Here is an 18,896-nt window from a genome sequence, read left to right on the forward strand (position 1 = left end):
CTATTTCAGTTCAATATGTGACGATGCTTTGCCCGGAAGAAACATCTATTTTTGCATCAGATTGTTGTGTAGTAAGCAAAGTTCTTACACATAATACAGTTACAGCTACAAAAAAAATCCAGCTAATGTGAAACATACACATTTGATCATAGCCCTGTCAATACACTGAACCTTTTAGTTTTTGCTATTTTCAATAAAACTAGACATAAGAAGTTACATGTTTCAAGTCAGTGTGGAAAAGTTGAAAACATTAAATGCAAAATAATTAATCATCAGAAAACAGAATGTAAAATCTGCTGTATTTAAGCGCAATGTCTTTAATAGCCTTCCAGATAAATGTCCTTGTTTTGCATTTTTACTCTCTGTCAAGGTGTTTACTGTGTTGACCTGTGACGCCAGAGCCCACAGGTCCTTGTTAGACACCAGTCAGTATCATCCAAGGCTAGGCACCCATCCACTGCTTCACAGCCTTGCAGGAAATGAACGAGTAAACATGGGAAGCAATCAGGGCATCGCAGCTTTGGGCATGCACTCGCACCCCAACACACACAAGCACACATGCTGCTAACATCATTTCGTATGTATTTATGCACATTCAAACAAACTCTGTGCAAACAATACTAACATCTGCATGGATTCGAGACAGAAGAGCAGAGATACAGTCAGGGCAGAACTGCAAGGAACTGGAAGAGCATAAGTGTGATTCATCAGGATATTAAAAACACATGTCAAAGCAGTATGATTTCCCACTGGGTCACATTTGTGCATGTTTTCAATGATAATAAAATGTAATTTATAGAGTGGGTGGTTTGGGAGTCACTTTGTGCGATGAAATCCCCTTGGTGGAGAGCTTGAGTTTGGTTCAGTATTGATCCCTTTCAGATTGGTGACAAAATGATGTGAATATTGAAATTTGTAATTAAACTTTAATCGTTATTGATCATAGTAAGTCTACCGAGTACATAGGAAATGTTGTCTCCAATGCAGAATGTGGCCAATGAAATGAACAGTTCCATGGCACTGATGTAGTTTTATCAACACCGGTCTTTTGTTAATGCATGGGGGACATGGTGCTTAAAAAGTAAAATGACATGAAGGATGAAAACTGCTTGAGTAGATCATATTTGCAAGGAAATTAGTATACAGACAAAAAAAAAAGAAAAGATAAGCAATTGATAAATAGCCCATTTATACAGTATAGGGTTAAAACTAAGACCGAAGATTACACGTATCAGGGTCTAAGCATGACATATTTCCATAAAAACTGAATCTTTATTGGCAGAATCTAAGAAAACAGAAACAAAGTGAATCTTATTCTTGCTTTATACTGATTCTCAAAGTGGTGTAAATAACATTTATTGGAGACGCTTTTCCCGAGCCCTTGTCTTGTTCCTTGTTTTTAGTGGAGCCTATTAGTCACAATATTTCAATACACTATGACAACTCTATGCTGCAAACAAAGAAATGCTCGATGGTGTTCAAAGTGGTCGAAGCAGCCACATCATCCATAGCGGGAAACTGCTCATTAGTAGCAGGACTAAACTCGTCACTGTCACCATCAGAAAGACTGCAGGGAGCCTTGTTAGTTCAGCCAATAGCACAGCGGGCCAGCTTCCACCAATCAAGCCATTATTATTGAACGTCCAGTCTTCTTTTACAAGTGCCAGACGCAATTCTGGGTCACAACAGTCAACCTCTGTCACTTGAAGGGCATAAGCACATGTGACCTGTGCAAGACACCAGCAAACTGGCCTGATGTATTATAAAATTAGCTTGAACAATTGGTATCTAGGATAGTTAGAAGGGGTGGGCCACATCGTATCGCATATTGTTATTGCGATATTTTTTGATATCGTTGTGGACACGATATAATTAATGTTACGCTCAGCTCCATCAGAGCAGCAGAAACATTAACTGTAGAACATGGGGACAGGTGCTTAAAAAGTAAAATGAAATGAAGGATGAAAACTGCTTGAGTAGATCATATTTGCAAGGAAATTTGTATACAGTAAAAAAAAAAAAAAAAGATAAAATATCACTGAATTAATCTTCCCAATAGGCGTAAGGCTGGGATTTTGAAGTAATTTGTCCATTGTCAAATATATTGTCAAAAATATCGTCTTCACACTATCTAGTCTCCACTAATAGGAAATGACAATGTAAAAAAGCAACATTTATTCTAAGGCTTTACGTAAGGAGATTTGTCCTCTGCTTTTGACCCATCCTTCAATGTTGCTCAGGCAACCAGTCAGGAGCAGTGGGCATCCCGTCTCTTGATCTAAGTTCATGAAGTAGGATTAATCTATTTCACATGTTTTATAGTGATAGAGAAATGAACTCAAACAGGTGCAGATCTTCTTGTTGTGCGGTCAGAGCATTTACCACCACCATGTGGGGCCTAATTAACCTATTGTACCACCGAAATGTTGTTGAGTCAGATAACTCGGATTATCATATCACTGTGGGATTTTGTGAAAAAGTGTCAGGAAAATAGGTGAGTTAAGATATGCTAACTATGGCCTTACCGTTAATGTAAAACATTGCCTGTGGATGTTTACGTGAATACTGAATGGATGACTCCCAAGCTGACTGCTAGTATCAAAACCAGACAAATGGCTCATCCACAAAAAAAGTCAACACTCTGCAAAAAGAAGCCATAAATATTTGTTGGAAATATGATTTATACAGAAACACATTGAGTTCTCAGTTTGTAATTTATTTATTTTTTCTAACAAACTTTGCTTCCTTGACACAGAACAGTAAAAAAAACAATATCTATATATGATGTACTATGATATCATATAGCAATGACAAAGACAATGTGATGCCCAATTCTTACTTTTCATGCAGTTCTAACAGAGCCCTAACCAAGGCAGTACAATAGCCAGGCAAGCCACAACATGACTCTGGGGATACATAATTAAGATCTGTGGGATGACAGGGACAAAGCCATCTCGACACCACCATATGCTTTTAATAGCCCTCATTTAAATGATTGTGAATCATCCAATTACCCTCGCTGAAATTATTACGCCAAGATTAAACCCTCTGCTGGGTTTGAGCCACTTGTGCTGGTTCTGTGCACACAAAAGAACTTAACACTGGTTCTCCAAAAGCTGAGCATTTTTATAGTGCTTTTAAGCTGGAGTGTGCACAAACAAATTGGGAGAATGTATGTTTATGAATGCTGAAGAAGCCTGGATGAGGTTCAAGGACAGACAAATGGCTGGCTGCTTTCCCGTGATAACATCAGGCTCCATAAAAATCCTTGCAATGTGATGGGATCAGGATACAGTAAATACACAGTCACTGGTTAAGGGAGAGTGTTTTGGGGTAGGCCTATTTACTGTACACCATACTTTCCTTTCATTGCACAAGGTCATTGACACACTTTTAACAGTGGCAGGGCGTCAGGCTGAGCCTGCAGAGTAGGTTGTATTGATTTAGCATTTTCCTTTTTACACCAGATGCACTTCCAGATGGAACCCTCTACAATGTAGATGCAGATTCTCATCTTCAGCCCAGGCTGAGAACGAGAATCTGCTCATTCGCTCCTGTGACTGGATAATGTGAGGCTATACTTATTTACAGCATCGAAGATCAGAGTTCCAGAAAGAAAAGCAATGGGAGTTATAGTGAGGTACAAGGGCATATAACCATTTACTAGATTCTTGCCGCTGTTTTATATACAGTTATAGGTTGTTCCACAAAGAAACTGGAAAAAGAGAGTCAATACTATAACCCAGACCAGCCACACAGTCTCACTTCTTTAAGAAAGTTAGAAGATTATTTAGAAGATTATTACTATTTCCATATGTTAACACAGCTAACATGAAGAAAAGTATTGAACAGCTGCTGTTGAAGAAATCAGTTACAATCTTTTAACTAATTCATGAGTCTCCAATGTGGTATATGTGGTAATAGTTGTTTTTGCAGCACTACAGCTGCCACTGATCAATTGTCAAATTGAATGTTTTTTCAATTCTATTGATTTCACAAAATGCATCCAAATCAATTGTCTAAAACTTACATCTGGCACATATAGGTATGATGCAACCCACTCTGCATGTGTATCTGTTTTATGCATTGCTTTTCTGCTGACTGACCTCAACAGAGCGGCTAATATTAGCTGTGTGAAAGCAATAAAAGCCAGGTGAGAGCTGCCTACATTGTCAGCACTCTTAACAAGACCCGCTCTGTCTGGTAATATCTCCAATCCTGACACCCCCATTATTATGTGTGCTTTACAAACTAAGGCCGTGGGTTAGGATTTGTCCAAACAGAGTTAAATTGCGGAAGTCAAAACCAAAAGGAGAACGCATCTACAGAGAGAGAATGGGCTGAGCAGGCAAAAACAACCACTGAGCCATTTATTCTTTCCAGTGAAGTGAAAAAGCACATCCCTTTATGGTGCAAAGGGGCTGTCCATGTGAAGTCTCTATGCTCCTCATTAACCTGCAGCTTGCGAGAGGAGCACCCACTGAGAACTGACTGATAACCTATAACTACTACGACCACAACTGCCATACCCACACAAAGACATGCCAAGTCATTGACCACAGCGGGTAGCTCTAATCCACAAACAAGGCTGCAGTTATCCATGCAAGTGCAAGGTTCAACCAAGCACAAGAAAGGTGATGGCACCATCAATTAGGCTATAAATCTGATCAGTTTAATTTCAAAGTCACCTGAACATGGAAGGAAGCTGTTAATGAGTATAGGTTTCGCAAATATTCCAATAGTGGTGAAATATATGAGCTTGGAATCTCAGACACACAGCTTATAAGTCCAAGTGCCTCAATGCATTCAAGTGGTACCATGTGACTCGTTGACTATAGACATTAACATTTAGAAGTATCAATAGGTGCTGCTAATAAAATGTTCAAGCTTTTACCTTCCCCATTACAAGAGATTGAAGAGACACTTTGAGCAGCAAGCCTCGACTGCGCATCTGTCCCCTATATATATCATGACTGCTTCATTGCGCTGGGACATAGATAGTTGGGTCACTCTGCAAAAGCAGCGTGAGGTCAGGGGCCACATACTGATACCGCTGGGAACAGAGAATGAAAAGGTGACCGAAATACCCGTAGCGCGCCTCGGAACAAGAAAGTTATCATCCCTGTCTCTGTGCCCTCCTATTGCGCGCTCTCGGGCAATTAATAAAAGCAGCAGCCTGTGTAAAGAGGGGGAAATGTTTTTTTTTTTTTTTTTTTACCTGAACAAAAGTGCAGAAAAGCCACTAGACAGTAAATCCAGGCAGAGCGGACGGGCATCATTTGTGAAGCGACGCTGTTAAATCCAGTTGGCACGCTTTTTTTTTATTCTTCGCTTGAGCCTAATTCTGTTAACTCAGGCAGGAGGACAGTTCTTGAAACTCCTCGCTGATTCGGGAATTACAGAGTACCAGAGAAATGTCCAAGGGTAGATAGTTCTTCAAAGTTTAAATCACTTAAAAGCATCTTCACGAGTCGAAATATCCCTCTCTTCGTGTCCCGTAAAGAACTCCTCACTTCGAAAAGCGGAGGAATTCATCTGTGTTCGCTCACGCTTTTTTTCTTCTTCTTCTTTTTCTTCTTCTTCTTTCCACCAGAAAAGAAGACGCGCAAAGATGTGTGTAGTTTCAAAACTGCAAACACGTCCCAGGCGCAGTCACTTTGGTTTGAACGTAGCTCTCACGTTGGTTGGATGCGCCGGTCCGTACGTCTCCCCGCACGCACGCCACCGCTTGTGCTGCTGCTGCTGCCTTTTGGTTTGCCTCCACACCACAAGTCAGTCAGTTCAGTCAGAGCGGAGGGCTTGGTGGCGGGCAGTCGAGATTCCTTTGAGTCAGGCAGCATTCAGCCACAGAGGAGCCGCTCTCCTTATGCGTAAAGGCAATAGAGGGCTTTTACGCACGGTTTCATTAATGCTCTGGTACTTTCGTGCTAGGACAAAGGGGTTCATTCATTCATTCATCATCATTTTGGGTGGAAACAAAGCGAAAACTCCCAGTATTCTATGCACAAAAATAGAAGTCTAATATTTCTAATGACCCATTGGCAATCTCGTTTACCCTTGCGCATCAACAGCCCCGTTTCGTGCTTTATCTTTCTTTGGACAGAAATCGATCACCCCCTGACCCCACAACATCCCGCTGGGAAATTACCTGACATTTAAGTGAATACCAAAATGTAATCCCCACAATATTACGTCCTGGAGTACAATAAAGTAATAATGGCTGGTGGAGAAGCAATGATACTTAAATTAAATGCACTTTGGGGGGGAAAGAAAGAGGATCCTACTTTTGATAACGTGGAGAGAGTGGCTGCAGACATGCTGTGGTGCTTCATGTTGGAAGAATGTCAAGCAGGGCCTTATTGCAAGCGTATGCAAGAGCTCCCTCTACTGGAGTCAACGACGTAGCACGTAAAAAAGGACACTTTCTTTGTGTTAATTTTTTAAGACGTTAAATTAACTATAGGGTGCAGAAACTATGTGCATTGCTATAATGTACTGAAACAGCTTCCACATAAGTTAGTTTTTAATCTGTTTTTCTGTCACAAATGGAACAAATAATTGGTAATTCTGTCACAGCCTGTGAATGTTGTTGGTTTCCATCTGGACAATGTGGTTCTGGCGTGACAGTTGGTGGACATACTGGTTGTAGATGGTGTGAGGAATTTATGACAAAATGACAGCTTAGGAAGGCAGGGATGTAGATTGATGCAGCATCAGTGAATTAGAACAGTTGTTCTCAAGATGTGGAGTGTGTCATGCGTGCTACTGGTGGTACTTGGGCTCCGTCAGGCTTTATTTTACTAATGCATTTAGATATCATAGAAATACTGCAATGAATAATCTGTCTGTGCAAAATGTATCTTTCAAACTACTATAGTGCTGAACGTTGACATTGAAGCTGAAGATTAAAAAAAGAAGATTAAAACAATACAGTGCCTTGTGCTTGTCACACAATTACAGAAATACAATATGCTGGAAATTGAATATAATATGTCAAAATCTTATTAAAGTGTCACAAGAAAATGACAAAATGAAGCCAGTCATACTTGTGTCAGTCCACAACAAAGATATGCATACGTGCCGAGTGCTTTTTAATGTCCTAATTAGGCTTGGAAAAAAACAACTTTACTTAATCAGTTTTCCTTTTCCACAGTGCCTCAAATCCTTTAATTGCCTGCTGTGGACACGAGATGTTGTCTGCATGCGAGAGAAAAAACAGCACATAATGAGAATGGAAAGAATAGCTTTAGTGGGGAAATCTCCCTATTGTTTCTTTGCTTTGAAACACAAGAGAGCCTAAAATTCTGCTTGCAATTTCTGTTTTTTTGTTGTTTTGTTTTGTTTGTTCCTTTTCAATACACAGTGAATACTAGCACCCCCACACGATCCATTGTTGCTAATGCATTATTTTTTTCTACCTCTGCAGCTTCCCTCACAGCAAGACCCAAACAGGAATATGGACAGGAGAGTGGCTCGCCGCTGGACTTTTCCACTCCACGCATGTTTTGGCCGGCAAAGAACAGCAGGTGGACACGGCCAAATGCGAGCTTGGTGATTTGAACCGTTCCTCTGCTAAATGCTCACAACCCCAGAGCATCTGCAGCAGCTTCTCATCCGCTAACAGATGGTTTAGGAAAAAGTGCACGTCTTCGAGGCAGCGGTACGCGTCGGGAAACAGTGCCAACATGTGTTTTTTATATATTTATTTCACTCGGCTTGAGTCAGAGCCAAAAGGTAAAGCTTTACAAGAAAGTCTGAAAGGTTTGTAATTTGGAAAAAAGCTCTCTACTGAATTAAATTGCAAAATCATTAATTGCTATTTTGGAGGAAACAAGTATAACAAGATTGAAAGCCAAGGGATAAAGCAAACCTCTATGAAAGCACTGACTCCTGATTATTTCTCATGTTCAGATCAACTAATAATTTGTGGCTCTGGGTGATCTATATTCATCTCATGTGTCCTATGTAAATAGTTACAGAATACTGAATATTCACCTTAAGATGTATTCAGTAACATATTCCATGACTGTCTAAACAGAGCACTGTTCTGAATGCTTAGAATACTCACGTTGACTTGTATTATATAAATGGATAAAAGCGGCTTATGATTAAGAAGACGTTAAGGCTACACTTGTTACACACCTGTTATGAACTTATTTAACAATAGTTAGGATTGCAAAAAAAGCACTTAGCAAATGCCCACCTTATTTTATTTTTAGTTATTTTATCTTATTTAACAGAAATTTCATGATTGAGTATTGTGATGTATTTCAAGAAAGTTACTCTATTCTAAATACCCTCAAATGAAAGAGTAACTATACCTGAATACAGTTACCCACATGAGCATTCTAAATACATGTTACTACCCAAAACTGCACACTACACTACAGATCTTCAAAATGTGTCATTAAAAGCATATAGCCATCTGGAGTTACCTATAACGGACAAACCAAATAACCAATTATGGTGAAAAGGAAGAAAAACGGAACATAATTGTAGCAGAGAATAAATAATAGTGTGTTACCGTGATTCCTAATTTTTTATTTATTGACCTTTATGTCCTGGCCCCAGAGGAGAATCTATTGTTTTCTACATGTTTTTAGTGGTAGGGGAAACCGGAGTACCCGGAGAAAACCTACGCAAACACAGGGAGAACATGCAAACTCCACACAGAAAGGCCCCATCCAGATGGGAATCGAACCCGGGACCTTCTTGCTGTGAGGCGTGAGCACTGACCGCTGCGCCACCGTGCCGCCCAAATGACAGCTAAACAGCACTACACACAAATATGATATACAAAAAGATGGTTCTCCTTGTTTCTCAAACTGTGGTATGGGTGAGGCTGGTGGAATACAAGGTGCTTCAGTCAGGCTTCTCTGCAGATGTGAGTGTTTTGTTTAATTTAGAGGTAATTTTATCAATGTTTTCCTCGTTTGGGTCATTTCTGTTGTGGACCTGCTTCGATCCAGTGGTACTCTGAAAGACACCCTTGTTTCAAGGTGCAACTTGATGTGACAAATTTGAGAACCTCCTTACATATCAAATATCTTTACAGCACTGAAGCACTATTCACCCGTGGCATTATTTATTGCAGCTGTCCACATCATGTAGTATTCAGTTTTTTGACAGGTACTTGATTCATTCTGCATGTGATATGAGTGCTTGTTCATCAGCTGCCCTGGGTGTGCTCTGCTGCATACAGCTGTGTAGGTTCATGTGACAGGCTGAGGTGAAATGAGAGACAGACTCTCATTCATCCTCACAGTGGGAGCAACACAAGTGCAGGCCTCCTCCTGAGCTCCCTTTAAACTCGCTGCAATCACGTATTCTATACAGACCACTACTTTGTACTTCAGTAAACAAACACTAAAAGCATTATGATTATAGGCACAGGACAGCATGCTCTTTGTGCTTTAAAACCACAATGCGGAGCCTTCCAAGTTAGCAATTTTTTATCAAATCGTGATCAATCTCAAATATCAGCATGGTGCGTTTTAATTAACAGATCTATTTTTTTAACAGAAAAAGTTAAGATCAAGCACTTATGGCGGACCACTCTCCTGATCTCAGTGTTGTGGATTCAACACAGAACAATTTGCTGAATGTCTCTCCTCACACTTAATCCCTTGTTACGCTAAACTCCCCTGTCAAATAAAGCAGATATATTGTCAAAAACATATTAAAAATGGAGACTGATGATCAATATGAAGGATTTCTATTATTATTTTGCCGCATCGCCTGGCCCACAGGCTCCTAATGCTCCACTGGACACCGATCATGCAAATAAAGCTTTTGGAAGAGGTTCAAACATATAAGCAGCAAAATCTCCATGGAGACAAGCTGATGATTTTGATCATGGTCTGACAAGATGTGAAACTGCTCACAGTAAAGACACATTGTTTTGGAGATACTATTCATCTATGAAAACATCTGTCATGAAATTAATGCTAGTGTCTTATTCTGTTCTTATTGAGTGAAATGCTATGCATCATGGCTTTAAATTGTAATAATTCAACTAATAATAATAATTCAAAAGAAAGGCTATGCTACAATCTTCAGAATCAGACTATTTTGGAAACACAATACATTCATTTACCCTCGTTCACACAAATGGAAAGTGTAATATTTTTAACACACTGTTTTCCTTTGTCATTAATAGTGCTGTAGAAATTATGACAGTTGGTTTGTAAACATCAATTTAAGTTGAGTTAAAAAAAAAACTCTCTTGGAAACATTGCTGAGTTCAGTTATTATCAGAGCTAAATATAGGAATTTATGAAGAGTGATATTTCTTTGGCTTGGTTTATGCGTAGTGGGCCAATATCACCGGAGAGAGTTGTGGAGACTAGCTGGAGACTAGAGTCGCCTCTAGGCTCAGAGATGTCTCCGAGACATCCCCTGGTAATAAGGCGAGTCTCCAGGTAGTCTCAGTGAAAACGAACAGAGGAGTCACCACTGAAATCCGAGGCGAACACCATTTTTGCGGGGACGTCACACAAACATCTCACAGGTTGAGGACAACAAATAGTACTCCTGACACAACTGCTTGAGACCATGTAGACCTCTCGGAGACCTCTTGGAGACTGCATGGAGACTATGCTGAAATCGAAGGTGTTTCACTTTCACCGAGACTACCTTATCTCCAAGGGACGTCTCGGAGACATCTCCATGACTAGCGGCAACTCAAGACTTCAACTAGTCTCCAGGCCAGTAAGATAGGCCCTTTAGTTAATTGTTATAAGCAACATTATATACATGCTATCAACAATTTAAATGGCCCATGCATTGTCACTAATAAACTTGTGAGATCTTGGATAAAGTACTGGCTGGGAACTTTGTGCGACCTTTACTTTCAAGGAAACTCTAAACTCCAATCCACAGCGGCTAAAAGGCAACAGCGTGAGGCCTGCTTTTAACGTTTGGATTCATTCAGTCCCATTTGTGTCTCCCTCTTAGACATAGCACTTTTTTTTTTCCTTCAGAATGCCAAAGTGAATAGAGGAGGAGTTGGAGAGTTTAGGTTGGCTTTAGACATGGCACTTGAGGTCTACAGCTGCTGAACCTGCATTAAGTGGTATTACGCTCACTGTCAGCAAAAGGAAGAGCCGTCTCCTTCTGGGGAATTGGGTTCAAACTGTTGTGTCTTTTAACGGATAAGAAACAGAATCAGCACAAATAAAGGGCAGCTATACGAGCTAGGCTGGGGTTTAAATTCTCAGCTTGTTGTTGGCAATCTTTGTGCGTGATCTGAATTACCATTCTCTAATCTAGACATATAGATTGGCCACATAACATAGGGTGGTGCGGCTAAACAGATGCATGGGATTGTATAATTGTTGGCCTCTGCATACCTTGTTAGCGCAGAAATAGAGGCTGAGTACTGTTTTCTTTCAAACACACTATGGCTTTTTCATGCCTTCGATTTAATGTCTTCTCTCAGACCCATGACAGTTTATTGAAAAGGTATCTATACTGTGTTCCAATTTGGGAGCAAGAGAAGGTGTACCCAGTAAAGTGGCTATCGTTGTGCAAAGAATAAAGGGTAAAGAATCAACAGACGTACCTTTGTATCCAACACTGTCATCCAAATCCGGGGCAGATGCAGGTGTTGGTGTGGCAGCCTCTCGGGTCACTCTCTTATTATCTGTGTGCCCATAAAGAAACAATAATATCAACTAACGAATGCCATATTCAAAGTGCTGAGTCATGTTTAGCAGTGGCTTTACAGAGGTTTTGGATAGAGTCTAGTGTCCTGGAGCAAATATGCTGATGCAGAATAAAAGAGGTCATTAAAGCCCAAAAATGCTGCGGTGTGGGAATATGTCAACACAGCAGTTTGAGGAATGTGGTGGTTTGACTTTCAGAGGCTTGTTTAATTTTGTTCATTTCAAAAGAATGGCTCCACAGTGCAGGATAGCAATTAATTGTAACAAAAACTAATTACGGTGAAAGGAAAAACAAGTTTTCAAAGCTATAGGGGTGGATACTGCATATTGCCTGTGAAGTTGAGAAGCACATTGACTAAACAGGAAAAGAGAACCAGGCACTTCAAAGAGTTTTGAGTATGTGGCCCCTCAACTGGTCCCTCTTAACAAAAAATATCCTGCACTGCTTTTAATTTGTGATGAATCAAATCAATTAATATCGTCCTTGTTTCACCTTTTTACATCCTGCATTTAGTTTTGAGGCTGCAATTTTTATGTGCTAAACATGGACATAAGAAAAGGGAGAGAATTATTTTCATATTTTAAAGATAGAAATGTGACTGGAATGTAAATGTGTTAACGACAGAATGTGATGGTGAGAAATAAGTCATATTTTAGCACTTTAAGCTATTAACCCACCCCGTCGTCACGCTTTTTTGCATTTTTCATCACACATATTTCTCATTTGTCACTTTTTCATCGCATTTTTTGGTTACTTTTTCATCACTTTTTCATACATTTTTTATCACGTTTGTGTCGCGGTTTTGTTGCATTTTTTCTCCTCGTTTCCGTGTCATTTTTATCGTTATATCCACTTTTTTGTCAGGAAGCTTTCAGATTTGGGTAAAGCCCAACTGGAGAAAATGAGCTCAGTTCAGGAGGAGGTTAAGAGGTTGATGTACGACGTAAATGTAAATGTGAAACAAAAAAAAACACCACTAGAGGGAGACACACTGTCATCATGACCACAGTGCAAGAATGTCGGCTCTGGCTCCAAGGCAGAATAGGGAACAAAATACAGCATTTGTTAGAAATTAGCATGGTTATTTAAATAAGATTTGAGCTAGATATGTTGTACTTTATTCAAAAAAGCAAATATCAATTGTTTGATAAAGTAGCAGCTGCATCAAATTTATGACACCACATGTTTGTTTAATAAAACTGGTTTTATTTTACTGATGAACTTGCTAAATTGGACGAGTACCACTGAGATGAAATAGGGAAAAAAAAACAATATTATGAATGAATGCAAATCAAACTGAAAATCTTCCTTCCATGAGGATGCCATCAAAAAACAGCTTCCTTTCTTTGCTGCGAAACAATTATGAGCAAGAAGCACTGAATTGCATCAATATTTAGAAAGTCATAATGTTCATTTATGATCACTGGCAAGAATGGAAAGGATAATAGTACCTTTGAGTAGTTTGAATGGCACAGAGGAAATACAGTTGTAAAATACAGTACATCAACAATCAACATAATACAGGGCGCCGTTGTACAACATACTGGTAATCTGGTAATGGTCTTATGCATTGCTTTGTTCATTATAGCTTGAATAAAAAGGGTTAAACCTATGAAAAGCAATTTGCAAATGCAAGTAAGCTCGGAGATGATGGTTTGCAAATCCTTGAGGCAAGAAGCAAGAAGTCAGCCTCAAATATGGATGATACACTTACTACAAGAAATTAGATGATTTACCGTCATCTTCATTTTGTTTTGTGTACACTTGTTTGCGAATAGCTTTTTTTTTTTTAGACCTGACCTGAATTAATGTCCAATCCTTCTCCAAGCCGTGGCAGCTCCATACAAAGCAGTGTAAAATGGAGAAAAGTGGTGGTTGGATGAATCGCCAGCATCATTCTCCAGAGTCCAGCCTCTTTTCAAAGGCTCCAATAAACCTACAAGAAAGACAAAGAAGACACTTTTATTAATACAATGATAGGTTCTTGTTAAATCGACAATCTTATCTGGAGTAGTGTTTTGTAGAGTTGTAGAAAGACTTTATTGTGCTAATAAAGCGATATTATTGCAAACTGCTAGACCCTTTAAGTCGGTGCAAAATAAAACACAGCCAGGTGGAGTTTTGTCTGAAAGAATTCCAGCTTGCTGTGTGCAGGCGCCCTCCAGTCCCCACATACCAATGGGCACAGTGTTTTTTAAGGTTTTTATGTGCAAATCCTGCCTTTCTGAGCCTGCCCTTTGAGCTCAAGGACTGCTTTAAATTTTGACACACTCATGCATTACAAAAAGTTAAACTTTAAACAAACACGCTCCCTTCGAAAGTCAAAAGCACACACTCAAAAATGCGAGCCCGACTCCCGAGAGGAAAACAGTGATGAGACGCGGTGACAGCGCCAGAGAAGTGGAATGGGAAGTGAGTTCTACTGATCAGCCATCTGTGGTACAAACAGCTTTGAAACTCATCCTGGCTGTGTGATGGACGGCCAGGATCCCGGGGAACGTCTTGGCACGCCACGGACACCGACTCCACTTTAATTGTTCTGAGGGAAAAAGATGCACACCAACGGGCCAACATTGCACACCGGCCAGAATTATGAGGAAAAGGCGGCGTGAAAGGGGGTAGCGACATACAAAGCACGTACTGATTTGGTGTCGCACAAATAATGCTATGCTAATGCTTGATTTGAAAGTGCACGCAGTTGGTATCAGTGCGTGGAGTCTGGTCGCATTTGCATGATGAACAACCAAAACAATCGCATTATGTCGCTACGGCGGAATAACAGATTTTACAATACTTGGATGCCGCCACAAAAGATGCTGATGTTTCACAAGTATTGTAAGCCAACGACAATAACATTCACCAAGTAATTTAATAGGCAATATGAATAACATTCAAACTGAGATGTGCTATTGGAGAGGACACATAATGAGTGAGAAAGATAGTGTTTTGGCGAGTGCTGAATAATAAACCAGGAGAAGTGTTGCGATTCTATTGTTTAGGTCTATCTGACAGATCTTACAAGGACATGATATTGTAAAAATCTAATAAACTCAGGAGTTTGTTTCCAAATATGTCAGGGGGTGAGAGGTGAAGTGCTCTGCCTATGGTAACAACGTGGCGATTGCTTGATTTTATTCAGAGAAACCAAGTAATGTTCCAGGCAGAAATTTAATAAAGCAGAGAGGGAATAAAGACAGAAGGACAAAAAAAATCTTGGTGAAACATAAAATGAATAGCCTAATCAGATCTTTGAGAAGAAAATAAGATTGGAATTTGTGGGATACAATGTGCACTCTGAATTGCATGTCTACACCTTTATGAGGTATAAATATTACCCTATCGACAAGAAGGATTTTGGACCTCAGCAAAGGCATTGGCCCCATCTTACAATATTAGTATCTGGAACCTGAGCACAGTGTTTCTGCTTCAGCAAAAGATTGCATTCACATGACATCACCATATTCTTAAGAGCCTACAGTTTCATATTGAGGGAAAGGACAGGTCAGGATTCTTGGATTAAATTTGCTCTTTAAGGTTGTTTATTCAGTTAATATCGTTGTAATTACTGGACCTGAGCACATAATAAACTAAGGGGATTATTATTATTTATTTATTTTTGTGGTATGCAAAGTGTTATTCAATCTCACAGGTGCAAGGACTTTTTATAAGATAATACTAAAGATTTGTAAACCCAATCACAAACATTATTCAAGTGATTATTTTTGGATCAATAATAATACATAAGTCTTATATAGCGCTTTTTAAGTAACTCAAAAGTTGTTGTTACATCAAATTCTTGTGATTGTAACATAAACATAATAGTATTTCATCAAACTTGGTTTCACTGCATTTGTAACTAATATGTATATCCAGCACAGTAGGTCACTGTTCTTTTTGTTGTTGTTTTTTTTCCCTATAAGTTAATAAAACGAATGGTTTCTTTTATATAGCACCTTTCTACCTGCTTTAGGCACTCAAAGCGCTTTAAATCAAAAGGGGCTTTTCGACAGGACCAGAGCAGAACAGACCGGAGGGGTTTGAGGGTGTTTCAACGCCAAAAGTGAACCGCTCCACTCCCAAAGGGGGGTCCAAACCGCTCCAGTCGAAGACCACTTCAGCCATGGGGTCTAGAGCGGTTTGCAAACTAGACCAGTTTGGGGGAAAGGGGAGGGAGGCTTGTCACTACTCTGATTGGTCAGGCCTTCTTTTTCCCCTCTCTACCCATAGCCTTCATGCCTGATTTTGATGTGGATTTTGATGTGTGAACATTCAATAAAATGATATAATTTTCCTCATATTCATGACAGTAATCTACTGCTCAAGTTGTTTGATTTGCACAACAGATTTCCCAAACATTCCTTCTTATTACCGAAGAGGGATTTCGATCAGTTCAGTTCACTTGAAACACAGACTAAATGAACCGGTTTCAAGTGACCTGAACTGGTCTGGTTCTGTCGAAATCCCCCTGAGAAACCACTCACCCATTCACACTATTATTTATACACCAGTGTACACAGACATTGGAGGCAAGGTGGGTGAAGTTTCCCGCCCAAGGACACAACAACAGTGTGCACCTGCAGGATTTGAACCGTCGACCCTCTGGTCACAGGACGACCTGCTCTATTATCTGCACCACCGTCACACCAAATGCTCGGATATGTAGCATAGTTAGACATAACATTGTAGCCCTGTGCTCATTTCTACATGCCCTATAGTGCCATATACCCAGTTCTAGTCTCCACTTTAGTGACTCAGACAAAGTCCAGACATGGTCCACAGCTGTCCTCTATCACAAGATTTTTCCTGAGTAAAACTGTGCCACTTGTCACACCCTTCTGCGCTAATGGGGAGCACTCGCAGATCAAAGAGGACAGGACAGCTGACTTCCTCCTCTGTCTGTCTGCTGGCGGCGACTAATCACTGCTTACCATCTAACACATTGTCAATAGGACAGGACAGGACCACAGCCTATACCAGAACAGACAGACCAGACAGTATGAAGGGCACTGGAGCGTGAAAAGAATCAGCAGAAAGCATCTCCTTCTTATGACCACTACCATCTCATACTAGCAAAATAGAAGCACTGTTATGTGGTGCCAGAAATTGGTAACAGCAAAATGGCATGAGAAGGGAGTAAAAATCCTGAAGCACGTTTTCACAAACCATAAGCAAGGATATAATCACACATTCAAACTGCAATGCACTATAAAACAAAAGCATCATATCGACAAGCATTATCTTCTATCAGTTTGTTGCTTCTGCATGTAAGCTAGCTTAATATAATGCCATTTTAGTCCATAAAGATAAATACTTTTATCAATGTGGCATACTGGATGAGAGCAGTGGAGGTTAAATAATTAAGGATATTGATCAATTATTCCCAACAAGTACAGAAGCTGCTGTTTTCTTAACTGAACATTAGTGCATTGTGTCTCGATTAACAAAGAATTTACATCCTAAGCAGTAATTTACTAATAACAATAACCGTTACACAGTTTTATTATGATTCCTTGGCTGGGGTATGACTTTGCCTTTTGTAGAGCTGTTTGTGTTAAGTTATGTTGCAATAAACGTCTTGTAATCACAGGACAGCAGTATTCTCTCCAAATGCCATGCTTTACAGTCGGCTATATTACACACTCCAGCTGTTGCACGACGGGGCTTGACTTTAAAACATCAACATCTGGAGGCGGCAGGTTGCACGGCGTTCACATCTCAGCTTTTTGAGGTTCAGGCATCTCCCCAAGTACCTGTCACTCCCTGGGAGCCACATACATCACGTCCACCCATGTTACAGTACGGGACTGAACTGCTCTTATCAACGCCTTACAGTTACGGCTGACATATTGCTGTTGTTCTTCTGGGGGGAAATAGATGGGATGTGCATTGTGGGACTTTCATCACTGCCACTATAACACATTAGGGGAGCTATCGGAGCAAGACAAAGGATATTAAAAGTGTGAGGGGACTCCATGTCTGCGGCTCTTGTCAAAGCCGGTGATAACAGGCAGGTATAGGGGAAGGCTGAGTGCGCACTGAGAGGCGTCATATCGAGCACCGAAGGGGTGTACTGACCTTTGACCCCCACAAGATGAATGACCCCCTACATGCCATGAAACAAAACAATGTGTTGACACAAGAAATGCATCCCGAGTAAATAAACAGCAGGATACACTTGTAATTATCACATTTGAGAAGTTAGGAGCTTTTGTGCATAAGACGTAAATAAATACAACTTAATTCTACTTAAATTACAGTGGGTGTAATAACAGGCTGAGAGAAAGCAGCAAGATGTGGGTTGAATTTAAATTTGGAAACTCTTTCTTGTACATGATGGCTAAATTCCTTTAGGGTTTTCCAAAGCACAAAAGGCTTTTCAGCGCCAGGACCTAGAGAAATGACAGAAGTATCCTGGGATTTAAAATGGAAATGTATCAGCACACTAAAGTATGAATTACAATTGAGAGTCAATTTGTAGATGTAAGGGAGGAATAGCAATGTGGCTAATATACTCCAAGCTAAACAGAGTAGATTATAAAGGTAGTCACAATGGAAATCAATAGTATGATTTGTGAGGAAAGCTGGTGGTGGACTGAATACAAATAGCGTTTGGCTTACTAACTTGGAGCAGCAGAGCACGTGTAGCATCTGCCGTCATACTCTACAGTTTTACACAGAGAGGCAAAAGCATGCAATGGGAAAAAAAAAGAAGAAGAAAAAAAAACGGAAATATCGCCAAAACCCTACAGCAATAAACTTTTAAACTTACCTCTCCGGCAGGTTATTCCACCGGGATTATCCACTCATTTTCTCCTGTAAACGCCAAAAGCAGCGCCACTGTGGCTGTTCTTGCATCCAAACAATAGTAGCAAAAGAAAAGAAAGATACAACGTGGAGCAGTAAAGGGGGGAAGACAGAGCACGCGAAACACAAAAAGGACTGGAGCCTGTGCCGAAGGAAAAGCCTAAATAATCCATCTGTGATCCAGGAGGCTCTATCAGATGGGGCGCATACAAATTATTACAGCGCTACCTCTGCCGCAACCTGGGTCCAATATCCGCAGGGTCCTAAGGCTGCACTCCACAGTTTAGTCTCAGAGATTACACTTCACTTGAGCAAAGGAGCTGTACATTGACAGAAATTACTTGTAATTTATAGCCTATATTTTCTGCCAAGCGTGGATTAGTTATTGTCGTTTATTTATTTATTTATTTATTTATTTTTTGGGC

General features: G+C 40.1%; 1 protein-coding gene across 2 annotated transcripts in view; it reads right to left on the reverse strand.

Annotated features, from left to right (window-relative positions):
• Nucleotides 1-18,660, reverse strand: part of LOC306970236 (roundabout homolog 1-like) — a 124,289-nt gene extending 105,629 nt beyond the window's left edge. The window contains exons 1-3 of one of the 2 annotated variants that reach the window (XM_079566114.1): nucleotides 18,437-18,660; nucleotides 13,468-13,603; nucleotides 11,564-11,644 (exon numbers count right to left, since the gene is read on the reverse strand). In XM_079566114.1, the coding sequence (XP_079422240.1) occupies nucleotides 11,564-11,644; nucleotides 13,468-13,564 (178 nt within the window). In that variant the 5' untranslated portion in view covers nucleotides 13,565-13,603; nucleotides 18,437-18,660. Of the gene's footprint in view, nucleotides 1-5,218; nucleotides 5,961-11,563; nucleotides 11,645-13,467; nucleotides 13,604-18,436 lie in introns of those variants that run through there. The other variant, XM_079566115.1, reaches the window with a different exon arrangement.
• Between the last annotated feature and the right edge of the window lie 236 nt (nucleotides 18,661-18,896).

Source organism: Gobius niger, assembly GCF_951799975.1.
Source record: "Gobius niger genome assembly, chromosome: 11".
NCBI classification, from domain to species: domain Eukaryota; kingdom Metazoa; phylum Chordata; class Actinopteri; order Gobiiformes; family Gobiidae; genus Gobius; species Gobius niger.